Below are 26,699 nucleotides of genomic sequence, written 5' to 3' on the forward strand. Positions count from 1 at the left end.
AAAATCATCTAATTAACTGGAAAATAATCCTAACATAACATCATTGTATTCATATAATCATCATAGTAGACTTGATACATCAAATGAAATAAAAAATAGATTCGATTGCATCATAAAATGACGACGAGCCTTGCATGAAATTTGAAATCCTAATAAGACCACAAAAGGCAAAAGAATGGTCTAAAAACCATTTCTAATCGCAAAATGAATACAAGTCATGGTTTAATACAAGCTTGCAACAAAATAGATACATGTTTCATTATAATTTTTCAAACTTAAAAATCTACATGGCTCCAAGGAGGTCTAAACTTCTAATTGGCAAAAAGGTCCTCAATGTCATTAGATTTTAGGTGGTGATTTTATCCATGACTTCTTTATCGGTTCCTGAAAAATAGTAATAAAGGGGTGGGCACAATGACTCAGTAGGAGGTGCCTAAAACGCACTCCTTAATAATACAGTGAATCCAAACAAGGAATAGCAAATAGAGGAGGGATCATACTTATTTGGGGAAGGTAATATCATCATATAATTCCAACAATATCCACACAATAATGCAATGATAATGTGACGCTAATGTCACTCCTCATTTTTTTCGAAACCTTTTTCTAATCACAACTTTCCAAACCTTTAATACAACCCACCTCAGGTCAGCTCCATGGCGCCACAAGAGAAGGATTGGCTAACTATCCCTGACCTAAAGCAGCTCCTTAGCGTCCGATCAAATCGTAGCCCTTGTCGTGCTCGTTAACTTTGACTTCAATGGTAAAATCAAAATCATGAAGGAAACGGATGGATCTTTAGCTTGAAATGCAAGATCAAAAGAAAAAGAAAAATGAGGAGAGAGAGAGAAAATCACGGCTGAAAGAAAGAAGAAAGTGTGGCTAAAATGAATATGTGGTCATATAAATATAAAGCTTGGTCAACGTGGGTCCCACTTGGTTCAAAATATCTAATTTGCCTCTTTATACATATATACACTAAACACACTATAATTGATACAATTAGGCAGTCAATCACATAATCATGCTCCAAATAAATATAATGAAATGCATATGGCCCCCAAAAGACTACCCGCACACGAAAAATCTGGGTGTAGGACCCACCCAGGACCTCTAAGATTGAAGATCTGAAAATTTCGAAAAATGACTAACAATGCATTTTTAAGAGTTTTGAACTCAAATAAATGCCTCAACCAACTCTCGGAACTCACACAGTACACCGAACGATGCCTGATACGCAAAACGAGATGATAAAATAAATCCAAAAAATTAAAAAATACCCAAAAAAATAAAAAAAAATGAAAAAATGAAAAACATTACAGAATTGATTGACTAACGAATCAAGACCCATTTCTAGTAATGGCTTTGGTGGGAGGTATCGACTTGGGTGGAGGCAGTAGGCGGTTTCTAATTGGGACATTTTGGAGATTTCACAAACTAGCAGGATATATCATGTGTACTATTATAGCTTAGTACTTTAATTTGAGGGCACAATAGTAAAAGCATAATATCAATTAGTTTGATAGGGGTGTTTGAGAAAGAATGCAAAAAGTTTAATCTTGGGGGTAATAAAAAGAAACCTGAGAGGAGGTCAGGAGAATTTACCCTATATTATACCGTGTCCACTTGATGTTAGGTGCGGGCAGTGTGGGATGGAAGCAAGGATTTCGGGAAAAAAACTTAATTGCGTTAGTTGTATTAGTGATGTTATATCTTTAATTGATTATACTTACACATAATGATTGTATCCACTAAAATAAAGCCCTTTTACTTAGGTGAAAAGAGTATTAAAGATATAAGGAAGTCGTTCTCGATAAATTGGGCGACCGTAGGAATGGGATGATAAATTGGGTGCACATAAGGATGGGATGGAGTAAAAATAAATCCCCAGTAATATATAAATTGTGGAACCAAACTGAATCAAATCAACAAAATAGATGATTGATTCGGTGCATGTAATTGGGAATGTGTGACATTATTGGGAAATTGGTTTCTGTTTCTACATGTTCATAAGCTTGATTTTGAGACTGGATATAATAAATTGGTTGAAGGATTTCTCCTATTCGAACTCATTGAAGATTGGAATTTATCTAAGTTTACCTTGTGCGTCAGTATTTTTTACATTCGATTTTTCTTCCTCTTTTATTTTAAAAAATTATAATAATTACACCATGTTTCTTAATATTCAATGAACTAAAGAAATTTATTTATTTTTCAATGATTTATACATCAAAGGTGAATCTTTGAAAGAATAGTACAACTTGCTTGGTTTAATTTCCTTCAGAAAACATAAAACTTTTATCGAAAAAGTGAACCAAGCATGAATGAAGAATACCAATTATTAGAGAATGCAATTGATATGCGCCAATCTACCAACTCTAGTTTAACACGTCACAAGCCCTTTATATGTCTGTTGTCTACTGATGATCCTTTGTCCTCTGGAGATGCAGGCGGCAACAATTCGTCTACAAAGTTCATGGTGGCTTGCAAATATTTGTCATTACTTTTCAGAGATAACTTGGCAGTTTCCATCAACTTTGAGCAGATTAGTAATACTTCATGATTTAGCTGCCACATACAAATACAAATGCAAGAAGAAAAACATTAGGCAACAACAGTTGGAAATCAATTTGATCATGCGTAGAAATTAATAATAAGACAAACACGTGTTGCATTTAGTGAACAATTCCAACCTCGCTTAACTTCCATCCCAAGGAAGAATTCAATAGATAGTGAACTATACGAGCTTGGATGAAACATTGTATGAATGATAATAGAATTTCAGAAGTAATTTGGTCAGGTAAAAAGCATCAGATGGCAGTTTGGTCAATTGCAAAGACACTAAACTTTTATTAGATGGCATGCATCATTTACAGGGCTCCCAAAAGTAAATTTATGACCCACCCCAGCCAAAAAAACAGGAAAAAAAAAAGGCTCCAGGATAAAGTACTATTCAAAAGAAACCACTGAAAGATAACGTTGCCACGTACTCTGAAAGATGATGCAACACAATTGCAAGCTTCAAGCGCCATGCTTCCACGAATAGCCTTGATGCCAGCATTAAAAGTTGGCATTATTTTAATACTATTAGTCAATTAGAAATAGGCAGAAATGAAATTGGTCCTTGAATGCAACAATTTTAATAAGTCATAGGAACCAAAGTTACCTGGGAAGGCTCTTGTAATATACAACTGACTAGGGTCTGAACAACACAAGTAGAAAAGGATAAAAGCTCTTCCGAATAGGTTGGATCACCAAAAAATAAAGTGTCATTGCCCAGAATCTGGAAAGGTCAGAAAGAACAAATATTAAAGAGCTAGATAATTGATAGAGCATTCATATACTGCAACAAACTTCTAAAAGATATCAAAAGATATTTTTTTTTTTTTTTTTTTTTTTTTTTCCTAGTTGGGACTCACACACACTGCCTCCACTGAGGTTCAAACCCCTGACCTCCCTTTGGGAAGTAGGAGCCTTGTACCGCTAGGCCACAAGCCTGTTGGTATATCAAAAGATAATTTGCTTGTAAAGTAAATGATAAATCCATATTAACAATATATTTTTGGAAAAAAGTACAAATCCTTGGAGTACAATATATGTACACATATAATGGCTGAGCCAGAAATTTACTTTAGTGGGGGTGATCTCGAACAATAATAAGATAATATATAATTTTTTTTTTTTAAAACAAAACGACAAATAATAAAAACTTAAATATGGCTTGATAATATTTGCACTCAATACATCTATAATTGCCATAAACAAGTTTCATGTTTTGAAAGCCTTGCATGGTAACTTTTTTTTTGTTAGTTGATACTCACACACACATGCCTTCATGGAGGCTTGAACCCCTGACCTCCCTTTGGAAAGTAAGAACCTGATACTGCTAGGCCACCTGTTGGTCCTTGCATAGTAACTTCAGTATCAAAGCCATCAACATCTTTCTCAAACTATAAAATAAAGCAATCTGATGTTCACAAATCACACTTTTGTTTTCAAAATGAAAATTTTCTATTTTGTAGGAGCAATATTGGGTGAAAAGAGGGAATTACGTTTCTTGCATACTGACTTGGGATTGAGAAATTGAAGGGAAAAAGGAAAAAAGAATTTAGGAAACTTCGTGCTTGCCTTGAGAATTTGTGAAAGAAAAGATAAAAAAACAAAGAAAAGAGAGGATGGAAAAATATTCTATTGTCGATTTTGAAAGGGGGCAAGTCTACATTTATATTATGTGCTTGTATGCCATTGTTGTGGCTAAGGTTTACGTATCTGAAGTGCAATGAAAAAGAATGTTGTCTGTTGAAAAGAGGAATAATAGTGTTTAGTGATACGTTATGTAAGTAACTTGTCTTGTTAAAAGTACTTTTTTTATTTATTTTGGATACAATACTGCTTGAAGTACTTGGAATAATAACTTTATAATAATTTCTTCTATTTGTTTGTTGATACAAGGACTTTTTTGTCGTTATGAAAAATCAAAGGGATAACCTTTTCCATTAAAAAAAGTTACCTATAATTGTGAAACCTCTACACCCAACGCACTTTTAAAAGTTATTAAGCACTTATTTTTGTTACCTAATATAAGTTTAAGAAAATTTTAAAATTATAAGCACTTTTAAGTTGCTCAAAAGCAACCCCAACATGCTCTCTCTATAAATATATATGATCAGAATAAAAAGAAATTCAGTGGAGGCCACTGCCCCCACTCGCTTCATGTGGCTCCACCACTGATATATATGACATATATATAATATGCACAACAAAAGAAGCAGTAGATCTCATTAGTACATGAGTAACAAGTTGGAAAGTGAATAGCGTGTGTGCACCCGCGCCCGGGGGGGTAGGGCGTGGGGGGCGCGGATAAATTCTCAAAACTTAACAATTCAGTTCAATGTTCGATTGCATGCTTGAAGTTTTGTCACCAAGATCAACAATTCAGTCTGATTTCAGGCCATCTCAATAGCATGTGACCACATGCCACCACTCCAAATATTGATTTTTAATTTTTTTAAATTAATTTTCTTTTTATTCTTTTTTGAAATTTCAAATATAGATTAACATCATAACTGAAACCTAAAAGCCATTAACAGAAAAGGTGCAATAATACTGTAGGTGTACCTCTTCATGGTTTGCACGGTATGGAAGCTTATTTTGCGATAAAGAAGCCAACAAAGAGAGAATTGAACATAACACCCTTGTCTGCATTCTTCGTGTTATCCTACAACATCGTACAAGAAAATCAGAAAATTATTGATATAGATGATGCAAGGGTCTCAATTCAAATTATTTGATGAAAGACAGACCATAATTGAGAGTTAATCAGGGACAATATGCTCTTTGGGATGTAGGTGACTTCTTGTTCCAGATTTCCTTCAATAGAAAATATCATGATATCAGATAACATATAGCTAACTCTGGGGAGCAGAATCATAGAACTGGTCCCAACAAGACCAAAGACTCTTTTGCTTTTACAAACTGAAATGAATAATAAGTCTAACAATTGAGAAATATAGAACGTTGTTAGAGAATATTTTTAGTTCTTATGGGTACTTTAGTCTTTTACCATTTATAAGGGTAGTTTAGTCTTTTACCTTCGATCAGCCCCTTTTGTTAGGGCATATAAATAAACTTGTACTGTTGTAACTTGTAAGACTTACAATTGAATAATATAACATCAGTTTCTTCCAAGTTTTCAGGGTATCAGAGCTTCGTTTGATCATATAGCTGATATCGACTTTGTTTGCATCGATTCTCTTTCTGTATGTTCTTGCACTTTATTGCATCGCAACATCATTGCAGCACTAGTTATTTCGTCTTTTTTCATCTCTGACCATCGCAACCCAAGTTGTCGAATTTCAAATTGCATCGTACATTCATCTATTCTCTTTCGTTTTGAATTTGAACAACTTTGATTTTGAGGGGACAACCAAACTAAGTACATATCATCTTCTAAAAGGTTTTAAAGAAGGAATGAACTTCATCTTTGGTTTTCATAAGATAAAGGCAAGTATAACGACTAAAATTATCAACAAAAACAACAAAGTAGCAAAAACCAAGTAGCGAAGTAGTAGATTTAGGACCCCACACATCATAATGAACAAGCTGCAAAGGAGCTATACTTTCATTAATACTAGTAGGATAAGCAACACGACATTGTTTGGTAAGAACACATGTTTCATAATTTAACTAAAAGATTCAAAACAGAAATAGGTAAAATGACCAAGTCGATTATGCCATCGCATTAAAATATCATTATTGACATTACTATTTTTAACACTAGATCTAAATAATAAGAAGTTGGCCATACGTCCAGCAAATACAAGCCATTGTCCTTGCGTCCATTCCCAACTGTCTTCCCCGTGCGCAAGTTCAGAAATACACAGTGAGATGGACAAAAGGTTACATTCAAGCCTTTTGTAATGTGACCGACAAAAAGGAGGTTATTGGTAAACTTTGGGACATAAAAAACAAAGGATAAGGTAAGCTTAGGAGAGACGATAATAATGCCCTTCCCCATAATGGAGGAGAAGGTGCCATCAGCTGCCCAATCCTTGTCCCTACCAAACATAAACTATTCAAAGAGAAATCAGATGCCATACAAGTCATGTGATTAGTGGCTCCTGAATCAATGATCTAGGGTGGCCCACTAGATAATATGGAAACGTAATGTGCCGAATGAGGGGTACATCTTCCAACAAAGTTAGAAGTGGAAGTGGAGGCATTTTGAGCTAGCAAATGTTGAAGAGCATCAACTTCATGTTGACTTTAAGATATAATCAAATCAAGAGTAAGTGATAAAGAAGAAGAAAAAGAGAAGAAAGCAGATGAGAGAAAAAGAGAGAGAGATGAGAAAAGAGAGAAAGAATGAAAGAATACTTTCATCCTTCCACCACATTCTATTTATAATAATAAGTTTAAGAAATTACACATAAGCCCCAACATTATATAAGTAATAACAAATAAGCCCCTAACGATACTCCCCCTTAAGCTGGCGCAAAGATATCTATCATGTCCAGCTTGACTAACATATTTTGCAACCATGTCTTGCTCACACCCTTAGTCAAAACATCAACAACCTAATCATGTGTATTGACGTATGGAGTATAAATCAGCCCAAGACCAAGCTTTTCCTTGATGAAGTGTCGATCGACTTCAATGTGCTTTGTCCTGTCATATTGAACTGGATTGTGGGCAATGCTAATAGTAGCCTTGTTGTCACAATACAACTTCATTGACTCGCGAACAGGATAACCCAATTCACCCAACATCGTACGTAGCCATAACAACTCACAAACTCCATGTGCCATAGATTTGAACTCAACCTTTGCACTAGATCTAGCTACTACAGACTATTTCTTGCTTCGCCATGGAACAAGATTACCTCCAACAAATGTGCAATATCCTGAAGTAGATCGTTGATCTGTCAGAAACCCTGCCCAATCAGCATCAGTATAGGCTTCAACATACAAGTGGCCATGATTGCCAAACAATATCCCCTTACCAGGTGAAACCTTGAGGCAGCGAAGAACATGATGAGCAGCCTCAAGGTAAGGTGTACGTGGAGCATGCATAAACTGACTAATCACGCTAATAGCGTAGGCAATATCCGGACGCGTAAGAGATAAGTTAATCAGTCTCCCAACCAATCGCTGAAATCTTCCCAAATCATCTAATGAGTCTCCATCAACATCATTGAGCCTATGGTTCTGCTCAATGGGAATATCAATAGGTCTCGCTCCAAGCCTGCCTGTTTCAGCCAACAAATCTAACACATACTTTCATTGAGAAATGAACACCCCTTTCTACAATCTGCACACCTCGATGCCAAGAAAGTATCTCAATGATCCGAGGTCTTTTAACCTCAAACTTTGTCTCCAAGAATGACTTTCTAAACAACAAGGAATTAGGAAAGAATTGTTTTAATGAAATGGTACTTCATTGATTCTGAGAATGATATACACGTACACTACTTATAGGCTATACAAGGCATTAAAAAAGGAATAGAATAACTATACAACAAATTTTCCTTATTTACAGAGTTGACTAGGCCTATATTTAAACATAAAATACAACTAGGCAATCCCTAGAGATCAGTAATAAATCTCAGCCGAATATTCTCCTTTCCAACACTCCCCCTTAAGCTGGTTTGAAGATATCTTCCATAGCCAGCTTGTTCGCCAATTTCTCAAATTGTTTCTTGGACAGACCTTTTGTAAGAACATCTGCAATCTGTTCATCAGTTGGTATATAGGTCATACAAATCTGCCCGTTCTCTATTTTCTCCTTAATGAAGTGCTTGTCTACCTCAACATACTTGGTTCTATCATGAAGAACAGGATTATGTGCTATTGAGATTGCTGCTTTGTTATCACAGTATGCCTTTATCGGAGAGGGACTTAAGACCTTCAGTTCGTTTAAGATTCTCTTAACCCACAACACCTCACAAATTCCGTGGGCAATTAATCTAAATTTGGCTTCAGCACTGCTTCTTTCCACCACATTTTGCTTTTTACTACGCCAAGTAACAAGGTTTTCTCCAACAAAAGTACAGTAGCCAGAGGTTGACCTTCTATCGGTTATACTCCCAGCCTAGTCTGCATCAATATATACTTCAATTTGTAGGTGACCGTGCTTTTCAAACAACAGGCCCTTCCCTGGTGATCCCTTTAAGTACCTTAGGATTCTGTACATAGCCTCGAAGTATTCTGGACCTGGTGAGTGCATAAATTGACTTACTATGCTCACTGCAAAAGTTATATCTGGGCGAGTATGCGACAGATAAATCAGTCTACCAACCAGCCTCTGAAATTGTTCCCCGTTCTTCACATCTTCGGGTTTAGCAAATTGGAGCTTCAAATTAGGTTCAATTGGTGTCTGTGCTGCCTTGCAACTGATTAGACCTGTCTCTCCAAGAAGATCCAGCACATACTTTCGTTACGACATGAAGATGCCCATTTTAGACCTGGCAAACTCCATTCCAAGAAAATACTTTAAGGCTCCCAAGTCCTTGATCTCAAAGTTATCAGCAAGAACTCTCTCGAGTCTTTTGAGCTCAACATGATCATCACTTGTTAATATTATATCATCAACATAAACAATCAAAATAGCAATCTTTCCTTCTTTGAGTGTTTAAAGAACATAGTGTGATCTGCCTGACTTTGTGTATATCTGTGGCCCTTTGCAGCTTTCCCAAATTGCTCAAACCATACTCTGGGAGATTGTTTGAGGCCATATAGGGATTTTCTTAGTCTACACACTTTCCTTTCACCAAGGCGTTCTTCAAACCCCAGTGGTAGGCTCATAAAGACTTCCTCTTCCAAATCCCCGTTTAAGAATGCTTTTTTTACATCTAGTTGGTGTAATGGCCAGTCAAGACTAACTGCTAAGGATAGTAAGACACGGATTGAATTAATCTTTGCGACTGGAGCAAAAGTCTCCTGGTAATCAATACCGTATGTCTATGTAAATCCTTTTGCCACTAAACGTGCCTTGTACCTTTCTATATACTTCCATCAGCTCTACACTTAAATGCAAATAGCCATTTGCATCCTACCATTTTCTTCTCCTAAGTTAACAATCTCCCAAGTCTCATTCTTTTTCAAAGCATTCATCTCTTCCAAAATTGCCAATTTCGAATCCGGATTATCTAAAGCTTCCTGAATGGTTCTTGGGATAAACAGGTGGGAGATTTTTGAGGTAAAAGCTTTATGAAACTTAGAAAGCCGATGGTAAGACATATATTTAGCAATAGGATGTTCTGTACAAGTTCGGATTGTGATTGACCGTGTCATCTTTTTCCTTTTCCCATTCTTCCACCATTCTTTTTTTTTTTTTTTTTAATTATTATTTTATTTATTTATTTATTTTCCCTTTGTGTTACCTTAGGGTTTTGTGTTCGGAATTGTTTTCCAGCACCGCATGCACTTACATTATTTTAGTTTAATGCCAATGCATGATTTAATTTCATAGAAAAGCATGCATGCTTAATTTCATTTTATAGGGGTATGAATACATAGTTTTTTCGGAAACATTTTCTTTTTGGGGGGTCTTCGTGCGATTATTTTTTTAAAAGATGTTTTTTCTTAGGGACCTTTTTGCAATTATTTTTGGTAGATATTTTCCTTCAGGGACTATTTTGCAATTATTTTTGGAAGATATTTAGAAGAGGGACTATTTTGCAATTTTGGAAAATGTGACAAGTGTCACCTTTTCCCTTGGACCACTTGTCACCCTTTTGTTGAAACAATTGGAATCTTGTTAAGTTGACAAGTGTAAGGTGGAGATTAATTCTTGTGAGGCTTAGATTGTGACAAGTGGAGGATTGAGATTAAGTGTGTGCGTGTGAGGGGTGTTCGACTACATAGTTAGTGGAGGAATTAGTAGCATTTTTGGCTATCTTCCTCACCTTCCTCTCATTTCCTCTCTAGAACTCCATTAAAGCCTTGTAACCCTAGGCTTGAAAGCTCACTTTCAAGCTACTTTCCTTAAGCTTTTGGTCTTGCACCTTGAAGACAAAAGCTTCCTCACATCCATCTCTACCACACCTTTGCTTGGATTCCACCTTAGCTTCCATTTTCCTTGGTTTCTAGAGATTCTATTCTCTAGTGAGGTAGGGGTTGTAGTATGTTTATTCTTGTAGTGTCTTAATTGTTTTTGAGGTTTAATATATGTGATATACATGCTTGATGAATTGTAGTATTGAATTTAGATGAAAATCCTATATACTTGACTTAGGGTTTTATTGATTCAAAGCATGTGTAGTATTTATCTTATTGCAAAGTACTTGTTTCATTTAGTAGAAGACTAAATTCTAGAAATTTCATAGTGTTGTGAATATGGAATTCTTGTTGGTTATTACTACTGTTTCCTTAGCAAGCTTATTACTAAGTTGTTGATTTAATATTTAAAGCTTACTATGGTGGCATGATTTAGTTTGAGAAGTTGATATCAATGTATTGTGTAGTGAATTACATGTTGAGAACTTGTCATTTTGAATGCCATTATAGACTTGAAACTCCAGGACACGGATTGTGTGGTTTCAACCCTACTTGTGCGTAGAAGGTGGTTTCATGCATTGTTTACTTATGTATAAGTTATGAACTTATTGTTGATTTTGGAAACACTTGGGACATTGTTCAATTGACATGGCTAGAGTCCGGCTCTAATGCAGCAGATACGAGTTCTCCCCAATACAGTGCGCACATGGGTGGTTCCCGGCGGGTTAATAGCCTGGAAATACTTACTATGTCTTGGTTCTATTCCTGGATTTGATGTCCAAGACCTTTCACTACTTGATTTTGCATTCAATTCCAAGTTGACAACCAATGTTTAATAGTAACTTGTGGTTTTGGTATTTAAAGTTCTAAAGTTGTTTAGTACATTCTTGCATTGTGGATTTCATTTATATAGTTTCAAGTTAGCCTAGGATGATCCTTTAGTGCACCTTGAAATTAGACGTTAGGTGGCATGACCCTAATGTATTTGTCTATATTAAACTTGCAAGGATATTGAAACTTTAGGGTATACGCATACTCATCATCCTACGAGTAATTCAAATTACTCACCCTAGTTGATTATGGGATTTTTCAGGTAAAGAAGCGCTATTCTTGGATGCACAACATCCCTTGCTTGGCTTGTGCTTGTTTGGACTTCTTTTGTGTAAATTGACATGCAAGTGTTAGCATGATATTTTGTTTTTGAGGTGGATAATGTTTAACCTATTTTGAAGCTTGGATAGCTCTCTTTTGGATGTGTAATAAGTTCCTTAATTCACGCTTTAGTTTCAAGTTGACATGTATGTAATGAGGCCTAGGGCCAAACACTTCAATGTATGCAAATTATGTCACTTTATTACATGTGTTTATCTATTTTGCCATAGCTTGATCTTGGGGGCATTTTAGTCATTTTACATTATTCTTCATTCTTGGTTTGGAAAATTTTCTTATGTTGGGACGATGATCCTTTGATGAACCGTGCATGTACTTTCCATTCATGATCCATACATAGGATTAGGGCGCATTGGGACGGGTTAGGCCCTTAGTTTTTGGCTGATTTTGCTTCAGGACCTCATCTAATCGGTTAGATGTGTAATCTACTCGATTAGATGGCCATAGCAAAACGTTTTCCTTGTTGTCTTGCTCATCTAAACGGTTAGATGAGTGATGCAGTCGGTTAGGTGGGTGATGTACTCGATCAGATGGTCATTTACTCGCACAGATAACCTGTTAGTTCTCCTTTTGGTCCTTTTTCTTCAAACGATCATATCTTACTCATTTTAAATCCAAATTAGGTGATGAGCTTAAATTGTAGGATTTTAAGTCAGCTTTCCAATGATATGAATCCCATCCCCATATTTCAATCGTATTGAGAGATATTCATGGTTTAGTGAGATAGTGTCGGGATTTTACTTGAACAGAAAGGGAATTTTGGAAAAACCACACCAAAAGTCCTTGGAACTTCTTGGAATGTTATATAATGGCTATAATGGTTTACATAGACCTCATTTGACTTGTTTAGGAGTTAAATTTCCCTCCTTAGTTATGAAATGACCATTTTACCCTTGATTGACGGGTTTAGTCCATTTTTGACTTTAGCTTCCACTTTTGCCTTGGAGATGAGTTTGTGAGCTCTTATAAGGTTCTCTTGTCACCCTAGAGGTGTTGTTTACCCTAGTGACCTCTTCCTTTGCTTTGCTTCCGCATTTCGGACTCGATATCGGGTCAGGTTCCGGGTTACTCACTGACGTACCGGGTTCTTGAAGGGCCATCACAAGTGGTATCAGAGCTTTCGGGTTCGAAAACCATGGACGACGGGTTTGGGTTTTCTTCATGCTTCATGTTGACATATCATCTTACGTGCTTAAGCGCTTATGTGTTTACGACTTTATGCATTGCATTTGCGTGTTATGTGTTTCACTTGCTTCTCATTTTTTTCGGCCTTCATGCATTGTTAGGTACATTTTGTGAAGGAGCATGTTAGTTTCCTTGTTTATGTGCTATGTGTGTATACTATTTGTTTAGCAAGATTTGATTTTAAAGTATTACGCATGATGTATGATGTATGCTAGATTTGGACTTGTATATGCATGATTATAGTTGCATACTTGGCATGACGTGGGATTGGTTATAGAAGGCATGAGTTGAGGTTATAGTGCATGGTAAGTTAGGCACTTGGTGTGATGATAGATGTGCTTGGTTGTGTATAGGCACTTTTCTCTTGAGGTTTAGTAATGATTGTTGTCACGGTTTCGTGGTAGTGTAGGTTGTTGTTGACCTAGCATTTGTTTTGGGTTAGGTGGAGAGACACCTTTTGTTTAGGTTCTTGTGATATGAGTCTCTCATTTTTGCCGTTGTGCGTTGTGGATTGTTTACGAGATTTATGGTTCTGGACCCTCAGTATCGAGGGGGATTTGTTGGTTTTGGGCCATAGTGAGGTTATGGACCTCTTAGGCTCCCTTGTCTATTTGGACTGATTCCTCCGAAATTGCGATTTTTGTGAGCAGGTGTATGACACTGGCATGCTACCGAACTGGCTAGCTAGAGGTGCAGTTTGGATGGAATCGATGTAGGATTTTGTTTTGATAGGCGTAGTCCTTTTAATCGATGACGATATGAGTTTGGGGTTGTTAAAGGCATAGGATCTCTTGAGTTTTGTTTTGAGCGTCCTATGTTGAGACGGTGATAGATGGTTGTTTTGAGGTCAGTCGTAGAGATTGATTTGATTGTCCGGTTGCATGGCTAGAGTTGCCATTTCTTTTGAGTTCTTGCGAGAATACATCTTTGGGATTGAGTCGATTGACTGATGTTTCGGGTAGTGTGAGCATTGCATCGCTAGTGTCACTTGTAGTGTCGCCTTGAGGTTTAGAGATGGATTGTTTGGGTCTTACCATTGTGGTAAGGACTCACGCTTGTTTTGAGACATGTTGTTGTTATGTTGGTCCTTAGGGTTGGATCGTAGTTTGGACTGATCTTCCCTTTTACTTAGATACGCTAGGACACGATGTCTTTAGGGTTCATTTGTTGCATTCTTTTTTGCAGTTTCATTTACTACCATGTTAATAGTTATAATTGTGATATCATGATACATGTTGTGTGTGGGTGTGTAAGTATGTCCACATTTGTCTATTTTTCTTATTACCTCTTTGAGTAGGTAGACTTATTTTTTTTTTCTTATGGCGGTTGCATTCCCTTGTTATATGCATTGATTGCCATTTACGATAGTTTCATTTTCGCATGATATATGGTGTCTAGGTGGGGTTTCCTTTTGGTTCATTTTGGGGTTGCATTGTGGAATTTCTTGTGAAGGATGCTCCCTAAGCTGTCCACTTCCCTAAGGTGGGAAGAATGCTCTATTTTTCGTTCTTGTCTTATCGTCACTTGTGGGAGAGTTAGGTTTCTCCTCTTTTCTTGGTTCGTGTTAGGGACTTCACAAGGAGTGAGTCTCATTTCTTCATTGCATTGTGCATGGTTGTGGGTTGGTTGATCTGTAGGGATCACCATTTTTGTCTTGAGGCCTTAGTGAGGATTTGATTGATTTTAGTCGACTTACTTCTACGTACGGGGTGAAGTTTTTGACCTTGGTGTCTTTCGTTTAGAGATGGAGTTGGTGATGTTGTCCTTGTTGGGACTAATGGTCTTCATTTCGTGTTTTCCCTTGGGGAGTTTTTGCCATGTTTGCTAGTGGGGTTGTTGTGCTCGGTGCGAGTGGTTTGATGTAAGGTCATTTTATGGGGACTTGTGTCCATATCATTGAAGATTCGTTTGATTCGTCGAGTGAGCTTGATGTTCCTTTAAGGATGTCTTTTGGAGACTTGTTCCGAGTTGGAGCCTTTGATGTGATTGATGTTTAGGAGGTGTTTTGAAGGATCGCATTCGAATATGGTTGTTGTGGAGTCTTTTGTTCTAGCTATGACTAGATTTGGGTTAAGGAATCGTGATCTCAGTAGTTGTTTTATGGAATGATGATAAGGATTTATATAGGTAGAAAGGTATTTTGAGGAGTTTTGATTTAGCTTGGTGTCGCCAAGTATGGTTTTGAGAGATTCGTTTTGTGGCCTTGGTTATCGGGATTGTGATGTGTAAGCTACGTAATACACTTGTGTTTTGAGGATTTAGTGTCTATGATAGGGATTTTGATCCAGCATTGTGACTTTCGTGTGTAGCCTTACAATAGGTCTGTTTCAGGATAGCGTCTTGCACGATTTTGTGATCGTTGATGGTTTCTTTAGAGAGTTGACTATTGAGCTATTTTAGGGGATATTTGTGTTTCAGGATTTTGTGGAGTTCGATCCATTTGGCTTAAGGGCAAAGACTTGTCAGGATTTGGATTCGTGATTGGCTGTGTTAGTAGTGGTGTTTTAAGACGTAGGAGTTGTTGGTTTTACGTGTATTGAGGATTTGAGGCCTTAAGCGTGATGGTGCCTATGGCGTTATTGTTAAGGTTTTGGGATTGGTCGAGATGGTCTGGCCAGACGTCTTTGGACCATACCCCGACTCTCACAGAATGCCTGGTTACCATAGTGCTTTTGGCAATGATTGTTTTAGGGCGTTGATGTCATTTGTATCGAGAGGTTTTACGGGTAGACCTAGTGGGGGGCATGTTATGAATTAGTGCTTTATACTGTCATGCTACCGTACGAAATTGTGTGCCGTGGGCAAGTGCTAGTTGCCGTCGATGCTACCTTACTGACGAGTAAGTGTGGGCGGGCACTAAACGCTATTGATGCTACCATACATTTGAGTACTTTGTGGGCGGGTTCTAGTCACTATATGTATATATTTTTTTATAAGTATAGTCACTATTCATACTGTCATGTTGCTTTTAGCTAGGTACCTTGATTCAATATGTGGTTGTCTTGGAGTTCTTTTGGTGATTGTCATTGGATCCGTATGTTGATTCGTTAAGAGATGTGTTCATGGTTTTGTAGTTCCCTGTTCTTTCGTTTGACCTTGAGGCCTTAAGAATTGTCCTTTAGTACTCAATGACCTGTTCCTAGATGTGACTTATGTTTGGTGTTTGAGTTTCGATGTGTTGTATGGCCATGTGGTCGTCATTCTTTTGAGAGTGTTTTGTCATGACCACATGAGTGCAAATGACATTGGGACGGGACCATTTTTTTTGGCAGATGTTGTGTGTGTTGTGTCGTGAGCATGGAAGTGCAAATGACATGGGTTTATGCGTTTTCTCTCAGTTTTGGGATCGCTAATATTGCGAGTTATGTGGGATACTCGGAGATGTACTCCGTAGTTATCCTAGGTTGATCTTCTGGTTTGTCAAGGCTGGATTTCGGGGACGAAACCCCTTAAAGGTGGGAAGGTTGTGATGACTGTGTCATCTTTCTCCTTTTCCCATTCTTCGGTCATTCTTTTATTATTATTATTATTATTATTATATTATTTATTTAATTGTTTATTTATTTATTTTCCCTTTGTGTTGCCTTAAGGTTTTGTGTTCGGAATTGTTTTCCGACACCGCATGCACTTACATTATTTTATTTTAATGTCAATGCATGATTTAATTTCATAGAAAAACATGCTTGATTAATTTCATTTTATAGGGGCATGAATGCATTATTTTTTCGAAAACATTTTCGTTTTGGGGGGTCTTTGTGCGATTATCTTTTTGAAAGATATTTTTTCCTAGGGACCTTTTTGCAATTATTTTTGGTAGATATTTTCCTTCAGGGACTATTTTGCAATTATTTTTGGAAGATATTTAGAAGAGGTACTATTTTGTAATTTTGGAAAATGTGACAAGTGTCACCTTTTCCCTCGGACCACTTGTCACCCTTCCGTTGAAACACTTGGAAGCTTGGGAAGTCAACAAGTGTAAGGCGGAGATTGATTCTTGTGAGGATGCCTTAGATTGTGACAAGTGGAGGAGTGAGATTAAGTGTGTGTGTGTGAGGGGTGTTCGACTACATAGTTAGTGGAGGAATTAGTAGCATTTTAGGCTATCTTCCTCACCTTCCTCTCATTTCCTCTCTAAAACTCCATTAAAGCCTTGTAACCCTAGGCTTAAAGCTCACTTTCAAGCTACTTTCCTTAAGCTTTTGGTCTTCCACCTTGAAGACAAAAGCTTCCTCGCATCCATCTCTACCACACCTTTGCATGGATTCCACCTTAGCTTCCATTTTCCTTAGTTTCTAGAGATTTTATTCTCTAGTGAGGTAGGGGTTGTAGTATGTTTATCCTCTTAGTGTCTTAATTGTTTTTGAGGTTTAATATATGTGATATACATGCTTGATGAATTGTAGTATTGCATTAAGATGAAAATCCTATATACTTGACTTAGGGTTTTATTGATTTAAAGCATGTGTAATATTTATCTTATTGCAAAGCACTTGTTTCATTTAGTAGAACACTAAATTCTAGAAATTTCATAGTGTTGTGAATATGGAATTCTTGTTGGTTATTACTAATGTTACCTTTGCAAACTTATTACTAAGTTGTTGTTGATTTAATATTTAAAGCTTACTATGGTGGCATGATTTAGTTTGAGAAGTTGATATCATTGTATTGTGTAGTGAATTACATGTTGAGAACTTGTCAATTTGAATGCCATTGTAGACTTGAAACTCTAGGACATGGATTCTGTGGTTTCAACCCTACTTGTGCATGGAAGGTGGTTTCATGCTTTGTTTACTTATAGTATAAATATATAAAAAGAAGAGAAAGGAGAGAATTGCATAAAGGCTTGAATGATATTAATTACTCATTCACAGCTCTAGTATTTATAGATAAAATGAGCACATGCTCATATTACAAGAAAGGAAACTAAATCAAATCAAAATCAAATCACAACTTATTCTAAAGCATATTCTATAGCGTAGTCAAATCTCTGCTATTATGCTAAGTCATACCATAAATCGTGGTATTATATATGCTAACATATGCATAATCAAATCTCTGCTATTATAATAAGTCATACCATAAATCGTGGTATCATATATGCTAACACTCCCCCTCAAGTTGGTGCGTGGATGTCTAAAACGTCCAACTTGGACAATGCATTCTCAAACACAATCTTGCTGACACCCTTTGTAAGAATGTCTGCAAGCTGCTGAGAGCTTGTGACAAATAGAGTGCAAATTTGACCAGAGATGATCTTCTCTCGAATGAAGTGACGGTCCACCTCTATATGCTTAGTCCTGTCATGCTGAACGGGATTTGCTACTATGCTAATGGCAGACTTGTTGTCGCAGTAGAGTGAGAATGGAAGCGACACTGGAAGGCACAAATTTATCATCAAGGTTTTCAGCCAAAGCAACTCACCTACCCCGAGAGCCATAGCCCTATACTCTGCCTCTGCACTAGATCGAGAGACAACATCCTGCTTCTTACTGCGCCAAGTAACCAAGTTACCACCAATAATGGTACAATAACCTGAAGTAAACCTCCTATCTAAAATTGATCCTGCATAATCAGCATCTATCCAAGCCTCAACATGTAAGTGACCATGATTGGCAAACAAAAGACCACGGCCTGGACACCCTTTTAAGTAACGAAGGATCCGAATAGCTGCATCAAGGGGAGAGTGCATGAATTGACTCACGACACTCACGGCATAAGCAATGTCAGGTCGAGTCATGGATAAATAGATGAGCTTCCCCACAAGTCGTTGATACTGACCAATATCTGACAACAACTCCCCCTCAGAATCAGCTAACCGATAATTCTGCTCAATCGGAGTATCAGCAGGACGAGCGCCAAGCTGACCAGAAGCAGAAAGCAAGTCAAGAACATACTTGCGTTGAGAGATGAAAATGCCAGTCTTGGAGCGAGCCACCTCAATGCCCAAGTAGTACCGTAGGGGACCAAGATCCTTAATCTCAAACTGACGGCCAAGATAGCTCTTAACCTCATCAATTCCGGTAGTATCATCGCCGATAAGAACAATATCATCGACATACACAATGAGAGCAACTGTCTTACTGCCTGAATGACATAAAAACAAGGTATGATCAACTGCACTTTGATGGAAACCAAACTTGAGCATAGCAGTGCCAAAGCGATCAGACCAAGCTTGAGGAGACTGCTTGAAGCCATACAGAGAATGACGAAGCCGACATACCATATACCAGAATGATAAGGAGAACGAAAGCCCGGAGGAGGAACCATGTACACCTCCTCCTGCAAATCACCATTGAGAAAGGCATTCTTGACATCTAACTGAAATAGAGGCCAAGATCGAATTACAGCAACAGAAAATAATACACGGATGGTATTCATCTTGGCAACAGGGGCAAAAGTCTCCTAATAATCTATGCCATAAGTCTGAGCATAAAGCTTGGCAACCAATCGGGCCTTGTAACGAGCAACTGACCCATCTAGATTATGCTTAACTGTAAACACCTAACGACAACCCACAACCTTTCGTCCAATAGGAAGCGGAACCATGTCCCAAGTCTGATTTTTCTCAAGTGCTTGTAGTTCTTCTGTCATAGCATCACGCCATTGAGGTTGTGCTAGTGCATCTGCAACACTAAAAGGAACAGGAACTGAGGCAACAGAAACAAGAAAACTCCGATAAGAGGGTGAGAGAGCATAATCAGAAACAAAATTAGAAATAGGGTAAGTACAAGAGCGTTTACCCTTTCGAAGTGCAATGGGGCGATCATCAAGCGAAACAATAGCTTGAGAAGGCGGAGCTGGTGCCGAAGGAACAGGGCAGTCGATCGTGGGAGTAGAAGCTTGTACCTGTTGTCTTCGACTATAAACCTGTGAAAAAAGGAACAATTCCCCCTACTGGAGGGGTATCATGAGGAGGAATCATAGAAGAAGAAACAGGTAATGGTAGAGGAGTTGAAGACGGAAGAAGGTGATCAACCATTATATTCAATGGGAACCATTCACTCTGAGAACCAATTGAACCACTATAGTATGGTGTATGCTCAAAGAAAGAAACATCCATGGATATAAACCACCGACGACTGGGAGGATGGTAACACCTATAACCTTTTTGAGAGTGAGAATAGCCCCAAAAAACACACTTCAAAGCCTTGGGGTCAAGCTTTGTACGAGTCTGCCCCAACTGCTGAACAAAGCACACACACTCGAAGACTCGCGGAGGAATAAAAAAAATAGATGAATTGGGATGTAAGATTGAGAGTGGGGCTGCAAAGTTAAGAATCCTAGAAGGAGTCCTATTAATGATGTAAACGACGGTAAGAACTGCATCTCCCCAAAATGACTGGGGAACATTCATACTAATGCAGATTGCTCTGGCTAAGTCAAGGATGTGGCGATTCTTTCTCTCAGAACAACCATTCTGCTGAGGAGTTTTAACATTAGCCATCTGATGCTCAATCCCAAATTCTGTACATAACCGTTGTACCTCCCCATAAGTGTACTCTGTACCCCGGTCAGATCGGAATTTTTTAATGGTACGACCATATTGAGTCTGAACCATTGTCATAAAATTTTTAAAAATGATGTATACCTCATTTTTGGTTTTCACAAGATAAACCCAAGTAACACGACTATGATCATCAATGAATAACACGAAATATCGAAATTCAAGACTAGAAGTAACTGGGCAAGGACCCCACACATCTGAATGAACAAGATCAAAAGGTGTTAAAGCAGATTTATTACTACTAGCAGGATAATTGGAACAAACATGTTTAGCCATATGACATGTTTCACAGGATAAATCTGACACTGCCACGTTACAAAAAAAAGGAAGGAAATAAATGTTTCAAATAACCAAAAGAAATATGTCCTAAACGCATGTGCCAAAGCATAAGCTGGGCTTTATTAGATGAAACAATATTAGAAAATGAAGCTGAATGTGCTTGAGGTGACAAAGGAGCATCCAACAGGTATAAACCGTCCACTTCACGCCCACTGCCAATCGTCCGTTTCGACACCAGATCCTGAAAAATACAATGAGAGGGAAAAAACATTTTTCTGTTGCGGTGGACGTCCATGTAGAGCATAATAACGAGATTTGATGTGACCAATTTTTCCGCAATGGTCACACCTTCCACGTTGTCGTCCCAGAGGAGGACCGGTGGTAGTGCTCTAAACTGACTGGGATGGTGAAATTCCAGAAAGGTTGGGAACCCGAACTGCCATAGCAGAATGATCAACAAAAGCAACACCTAATGGATGAGTCCGGCGGCTCTCATCTGACAGCACATAGGAGTATGCATCCTCAAGAGTATGGAATGAAGATAAGCCCAATAAATGAACACGAGTATACTCAAACTCGTCGTTCAACCCAGCAAGAAACTAAAACACTCGATTCTTCTCCACAATTCCTGCATATAAAACTGCATCATCTGGATCCTTCCAAGAGTGGAAGGAATCATAATATGACATCTCCTCCCAAATAGCACGAAGCTTGGTGATGTAACCTGAAACTGTCAAGTCACCCTGAGAAATCCTGGTGATATCTCGCCCCAGCCGGAAAATTCGTGCATTATTCTACCTCTGAGAATAAGTGCGTTGAACTGAATCCCAAATCTGCTTAGCAGTCTTCATAAACATATAGCCAACAGCTATGTTTGGTTGCATCGAATTGACTAGCCAAGACATAACCATAGCGTTATCTGTAAACCACTGTGGATATGCCTTCTCTGACTCAGCTGGCTCTTTCTCAGAACCAGTAATATAGCCAATCTTGCCTTTGCCACCAATGAACATTTTGGCAGACTGTGCCCAAATCAAATAGTTAGAACCATCCAACTTCACTGTGGTGATTTGAAGTCCTGGATTTTCTGATGAGTTGGTGGAAAAAATGGCACCACCACCCACAGAACGTGAGCCAAGATAATTAATAGTCAAGGACCCGGAATTTGCCATAATCTGTCACACGACAATAAAAAACTCAAAAAACACTACAAATTCTGTTAATAAATCAAAGGGTCTCCTCAGACCATAAACAATAACAATGTCTCCTCAGACCATTCCCGAAAAATCCAAATACATACCTATTTTAAGGAGCGCTGCCCGCTTACATATAGCCAGACAACCTCCTTCTTAATATCCGGAACCTTTTTGTAGACTAATTTTTTTTATTACCTAAGCCCTTCTAGGTGTTGGAAACCAACTATCCCAAGTTACCCAACCCTACAAGAGTGAAAAAGAAATTGTAAAACTTAAAAATACCTGTTTTCGATCACAAAACAGCAACACAAAAAAACAGGTGTAGGCAATGTTACACGATGTCACAAACAACCTAAGGTAGCTGTCGCACAAGTAGCAAGGCTGCTAAATGGTGTGGAAAGGTGTTGGCTCTGATACCAAGTAGAAATATATAAAAAGAAGAGAGAGGAGAGAATTGCGTAAAAGCTTGAATGATATTAATTACTCATTAACAGCTCTAGAATTTATAGACAAAATGACCACAAGCTCATATTACAAGAAAGGAAACTAAATCAAATCACAACTTATTCTAAAGCATATTCTATAGCATAGTCAAATCTCTGCTATTATGCTAAGTCATACCATAAATCGTGGTATCATATATGCTAACATATGCATAGTCAAATCTTTGCTATTATGGTAAGTAATACCATAAATTGTGGTATCATATATGCTAACACATATATATAAGTTATGAACTTATTGTAGATTTTGGAAACACTTGGGACATTGTTCAATTGACATGGCTAGAGTCCGGCTCTAGTGCGGCAGATACGAGTTCTCCCCAGTACAATGCGCACTTGGGTGGTTCCCGGCGGGTTAATAGCCTGGAAATACTTACTATGTCTTGGTTCTATTTCGGGATTTAATGTCCAAGATCTTCCACTACTTGATTTTGCATTCAATTCCAAGTTGACAACCAATGTTTAATTGTAATTTGTGGTTTTGGTATTTAAAGTTCTAAAGTTGTTAGTACATTCTTGCATTGTGGATTTCACTTATATAGTTTCAAGTTACCCTAAGATGATCCCTTAGTGCACCTTGAAATTAGACGTTAGGTGGCATGATCCTAATGTATTTTTCTATATTAAACTTGCAAGGATATTGAAATTTTAGGGTATACGCATGCTCATCATCCTACGAGTAATTCAAATTACTCACCCTAGTTGATTATGGGCTTTTTCAGGTAAAGAAGCACTATTCTTGGATGCACAACATCCCTTGCTTGGCTTGTGCTTGTTTGGACTTCTTTTGTGTAAATTGACACACAAGTGTTAGCATGATATTTTGTTTTTGAGGTGGATAATGTTTAACCTATTTTGAAGCTTGAATAGCTCTCTTTTGGATTTGTAATAAGTACCTCAATTCACTCTTTAGTTTCAAGTTGACATGTATGTAATAAGGCCTAGGGCCAAACATTTCAATGTATGCAAATTATGTCACTTTATTACATGTGTTTATCTATTTTGCATAGCATGATCTTAGGGGCATTTTAGTCATTTTACATTATTCTTCATTCTTGGTTTGGACACTTTTCTTATGTTGGGACGATGATCCTTTGACGAACCGTGCATGTGCTTTCCATTCATGATCCATACCTAGGATTAGGGCGCATTGGGACGGGGTTAGGACCCTTAGTTTTTGGCTAATTTTGCTTCAGGACCTCATCTAATTAGTTAGATGTGTAATCTACTCGATTAGATGGCCCTGGCAGAACGTTTTCCTTGCTGTCTTGCTCATCTAACCAGTTAGATGAGTGATGTAGTCGGTTAGATTGGTGATGTACTCGATCAGATGGTCATCTACTCGCACAGATGACCTGTTAGTTCTCTTTTTGGTCCTCTTTCTTTAAACGATCATATCTTACTCTTTTTAAATCCAAATTAGGTGATTCTTGAGCCTAAATTGTAGGATTTTAAGTCAGCTTTCCAATGATATGAATCACATCCCCATATTCCAATTGCACTGAGAGATATTCATGGTTTAGTGAGACAGTGTCGGGATTTCACTTGAACCGAGAAGGGGTTTTTGGGAAAACCACACCAAAAGTCCTCGGCTAAGAAGCACGGACACGGATATGGGACACGGATACGACACGACACGGACACGGCGACATGGCAAATCCAAAAAAATTAGGACACAGACATAGCGAATAGTATATATATATATATATATATATATATATATATATATATATATATACATCAGCATTAATAATTTTTTTAAAAAAAACACTGATATGTTTAGGTTGGAATATATATATATATCACTGATTTTTTTAGTATATATATATATCAGCATCTTTAGGACACGGACACGGCGAATTGTGGCATCTTTAGGTTAGTATATATATATATATCAGCATCTTTAGGGTAGTACAAAACAAAAAATAGAACATATCAGCATTAAAAAAAAAAAAAAAAAAATCCAGAAAAGTGTGTTCGAGCCGTGTCCGAGCTGTCTGAGCCGTGTCCGAGCTGTCTGAGCCGTGTCCGTGCCGTGTCCGAGCCGTGTCCGAAAATTAAAAAAAATAAAAAAATTCCAGACACGTTTTTTGGCGTGTCCGACAAGTGTCGGGGCGTGTCCGTGTCCGACACGTGTCAGACACGGATTCTTCGCCCATTTTGGAGTGTCCGTGCTTCCTAGGTCCTCGGAACTTCTTGGAATGTTATATAATGGCTATAATGGTTTACATAGACCTCATTTGACTTGTTTGAGAGTTAAATTTCCCTCCTTAGTTATGAAATGACCATTTTACACTTGATTGACGGGTTTAGTCCATTTTTTACTTTAGCTTCTGCTTTTGCCTTAGAGATGAGTCTGTGAACTCTTATAAGGTTCTCTTGTTGTCCTAAAGGTGTTGTTTACCTCTAGTGACCTCTTCCTTTGCTTCGCTTTTGCATTTCGGACTCGATATCGAGTCAGGTTTCGAGTTACTCGCTAACGCTCCGGGTTCTTTGAAATTCGGGCCGTCACACGAACACCCTTTCTAAGTGCTATAGGTACATCAAGATCGAAAGCAGTAGGAATGGAATTTGGCAAAGAAGGATTAGAGTTACCTGGAGTAGTAGATGGACCATCACTTGGAGACAGTGGTTGGTCTTGTGCTAGAGTTATAGGCTAGTCTTTATTTTTTTGATGAGTATTCCTTTTAGTGTAAACATGGAGCACTTAGTCTTGATTATTAGAGGTGGAAGGATCAAGAACATGTACGGGAAATAAGGTATTAGGCAGAGGAACAACTGTTTCCCAAAATTGAGCTTCATTATTCACTATCTCCCCCTGAAGATAGTTTTGTCCAAAGTAAGGCTGACTTTCCACAAACGATACATCCATACTCACAAAAGTGTTTTTTTTTTTAGGATTATAACACTTGTATCCCCTTTTATTTGGCGCATAACCGATAAACACACATTTTTCTGCCCTAGGATCAAGTTTGGATCGTACTAGGTATGTGAACAAACACAGTGCACCCAAAAAAAATTCAAGGGTAAGTCAGAGAAAAGTCGACATTCAGGGAAGAAATTTTTGAAACACTCTAAAGGAGTAATATATTTTAAAATACGAGTAGGCATTCTATTTATTAAATAAAATGCTGTCAAAATAGCATCCCCCCATAGATATTTTGGTACATGCACTGAGAACTGTTAATCATATCTATAAGTTGACTCAATGACTGTGGTAGATTTTTGGATCTTCATTATAGGCTAATGTTTAGGGATTTTATTTTTATTCTGATTTTATTTTATTTTCTTTCCATATTTGTAATTTTCCTCTTGTATAAAATGATAGTCAGGTTCTCAAATTGAGTACGCCAATTTTACTAAATTACTTTCTGGTATCAAAGCCTCAAACTTACGCCTCCCCCCCCCCCTCAAACTTACGCCTCCCCCCCCCCCCCCCCCCTCTCTTACCGCCTCTTTTGATCTCTCTCTCTCTCTATCTCGTCACAGCCCCTTCCCTCTTTCGTTTTTTTTTTCCTTCATAGACCCTCTCTCTTCTTAAGGCCGCTGTTGCGACAGTCCTAGGGGGAGCCAATCTCCTATAGGCTCGACCCCTGTATATTCCCATAGTCTTTTTCATTCACTAAGGGTCAGAAGACGTGTTTGCAATTTTTTGGGGCTGCCGGGATATTCGGCAGCATTTTCGAATCACACTGCCGTGTCTCTTGGTTTGATTAAAATTAGGTTTATTCCTCATTTATTTGAAATTATTGGTGATTTGTTGAATTGTTCTATTTAATATTATAGTTGATTTAAGTAATAATAAAGAAATTCTCTCTTCGACACAACACCAGCTCAACGAGTTACTAGTGTGTTGTTGAATGGCCGTAATTTTACATCCGGGCTCGTTCCCTCCACCATTATGTTGGTGGAAAAGGCAAATCAGGGTGGTTTTTGGGCACTGAAAAGATGCCAGATGTTAAAGATCTTAAATATGCTCAGTGGGATATAGACAATTGCACCATTTTAGGATGGATGTTTAATTCTATGGAGGAACGAATTTATAATATATTCATGTTTTATGACTCTGTTAATGACTTGTGGACTACTTTGAATCAAATGTATGCTCATTCTAGGAATGATGCTCGTATTTTTGAATTATACCAAGATATTGCTAAGGCATTGTAGGAAGGCCTGAATTTGTCTGTAGCTGATTACTTTGGGTATTTGAGATCTCGTTGGGAGGAACTGGCTCAATATGAGCCTCTTAGTGAATTTCCTCCCGGGACAGCCTCTTATCTTGTCAAATGTCTTGATCGTCAGCATACCTATCAGTTTTTGATGGAATTATGCCCAAAATTTGTACCACTTAAGTCTCAGATCTCGA

General features: G+C 37.9%; 1 protein-coding gene across 4 annotated transcripts in view; it reads right to left on the reverse strand.

Annotated features, from left to right (window-relative positions):
• Positions 1–2,125: 2,125 nt before the first annotated feature.
• LOC132311079 (uncharacterized) overlaps positions 2,126–26,699 on the reverse strand; it is a 127,177-nt gene continuing 102,603 nt past the window's right edge. The window contains exons 18-22 of one of the 4 annotated variants that reach the window (XM_059808800.1): positions 5,304–5,370; positions 5,119–5,218; positions 3,167–3,283; positions 2,991–3,047; positions 2,126–2,568 (exon numbers count right to left, since the gene is read on the reverse strand). In XM_059808800.1, coding sequence (XP_059664783.1) covers positions 2,392–2,568; positions 2,991–3,047; positions 3,167–3,283; positions 5,119–5,218; positions 5,304–5,370 — 518 coding nt within the window. In that variant the 3' untranslated portion in view covers positions 2,126–2,391. Of the gene's footprint in view, positions 2,569–2,990; positions 3,048–3,166; positions 3,284–3,821; positions 3,951–5,118; positions 5,219–5,303; positions 5,371–26,699 lie in introns of those variants that run through there. The other 3 variants (XM_059808799.1, XM_059808798.1, XM_059808801.1) reach the window with 3 other exon arrangements.

The sequence above is a fragment of the Cornus florida genome, unplaced genomic scaffold (genome assembly GCF_030987335.1).
Source record: "Cornus florida cultivar Cherokee Brave unplaced genomic scaffold, ASM3098733v1 CherokeeBrave_3.0.0_Hap2_Chr06, whole genome shotgun sequence".
Taxonomy (NCBI): domain Eukaryota; kingdom Viridiplantae; phylum Streptophyta; class Magnoliopsida; order Cornales; family Cornaceae; genus Cornus; species Cornus florida.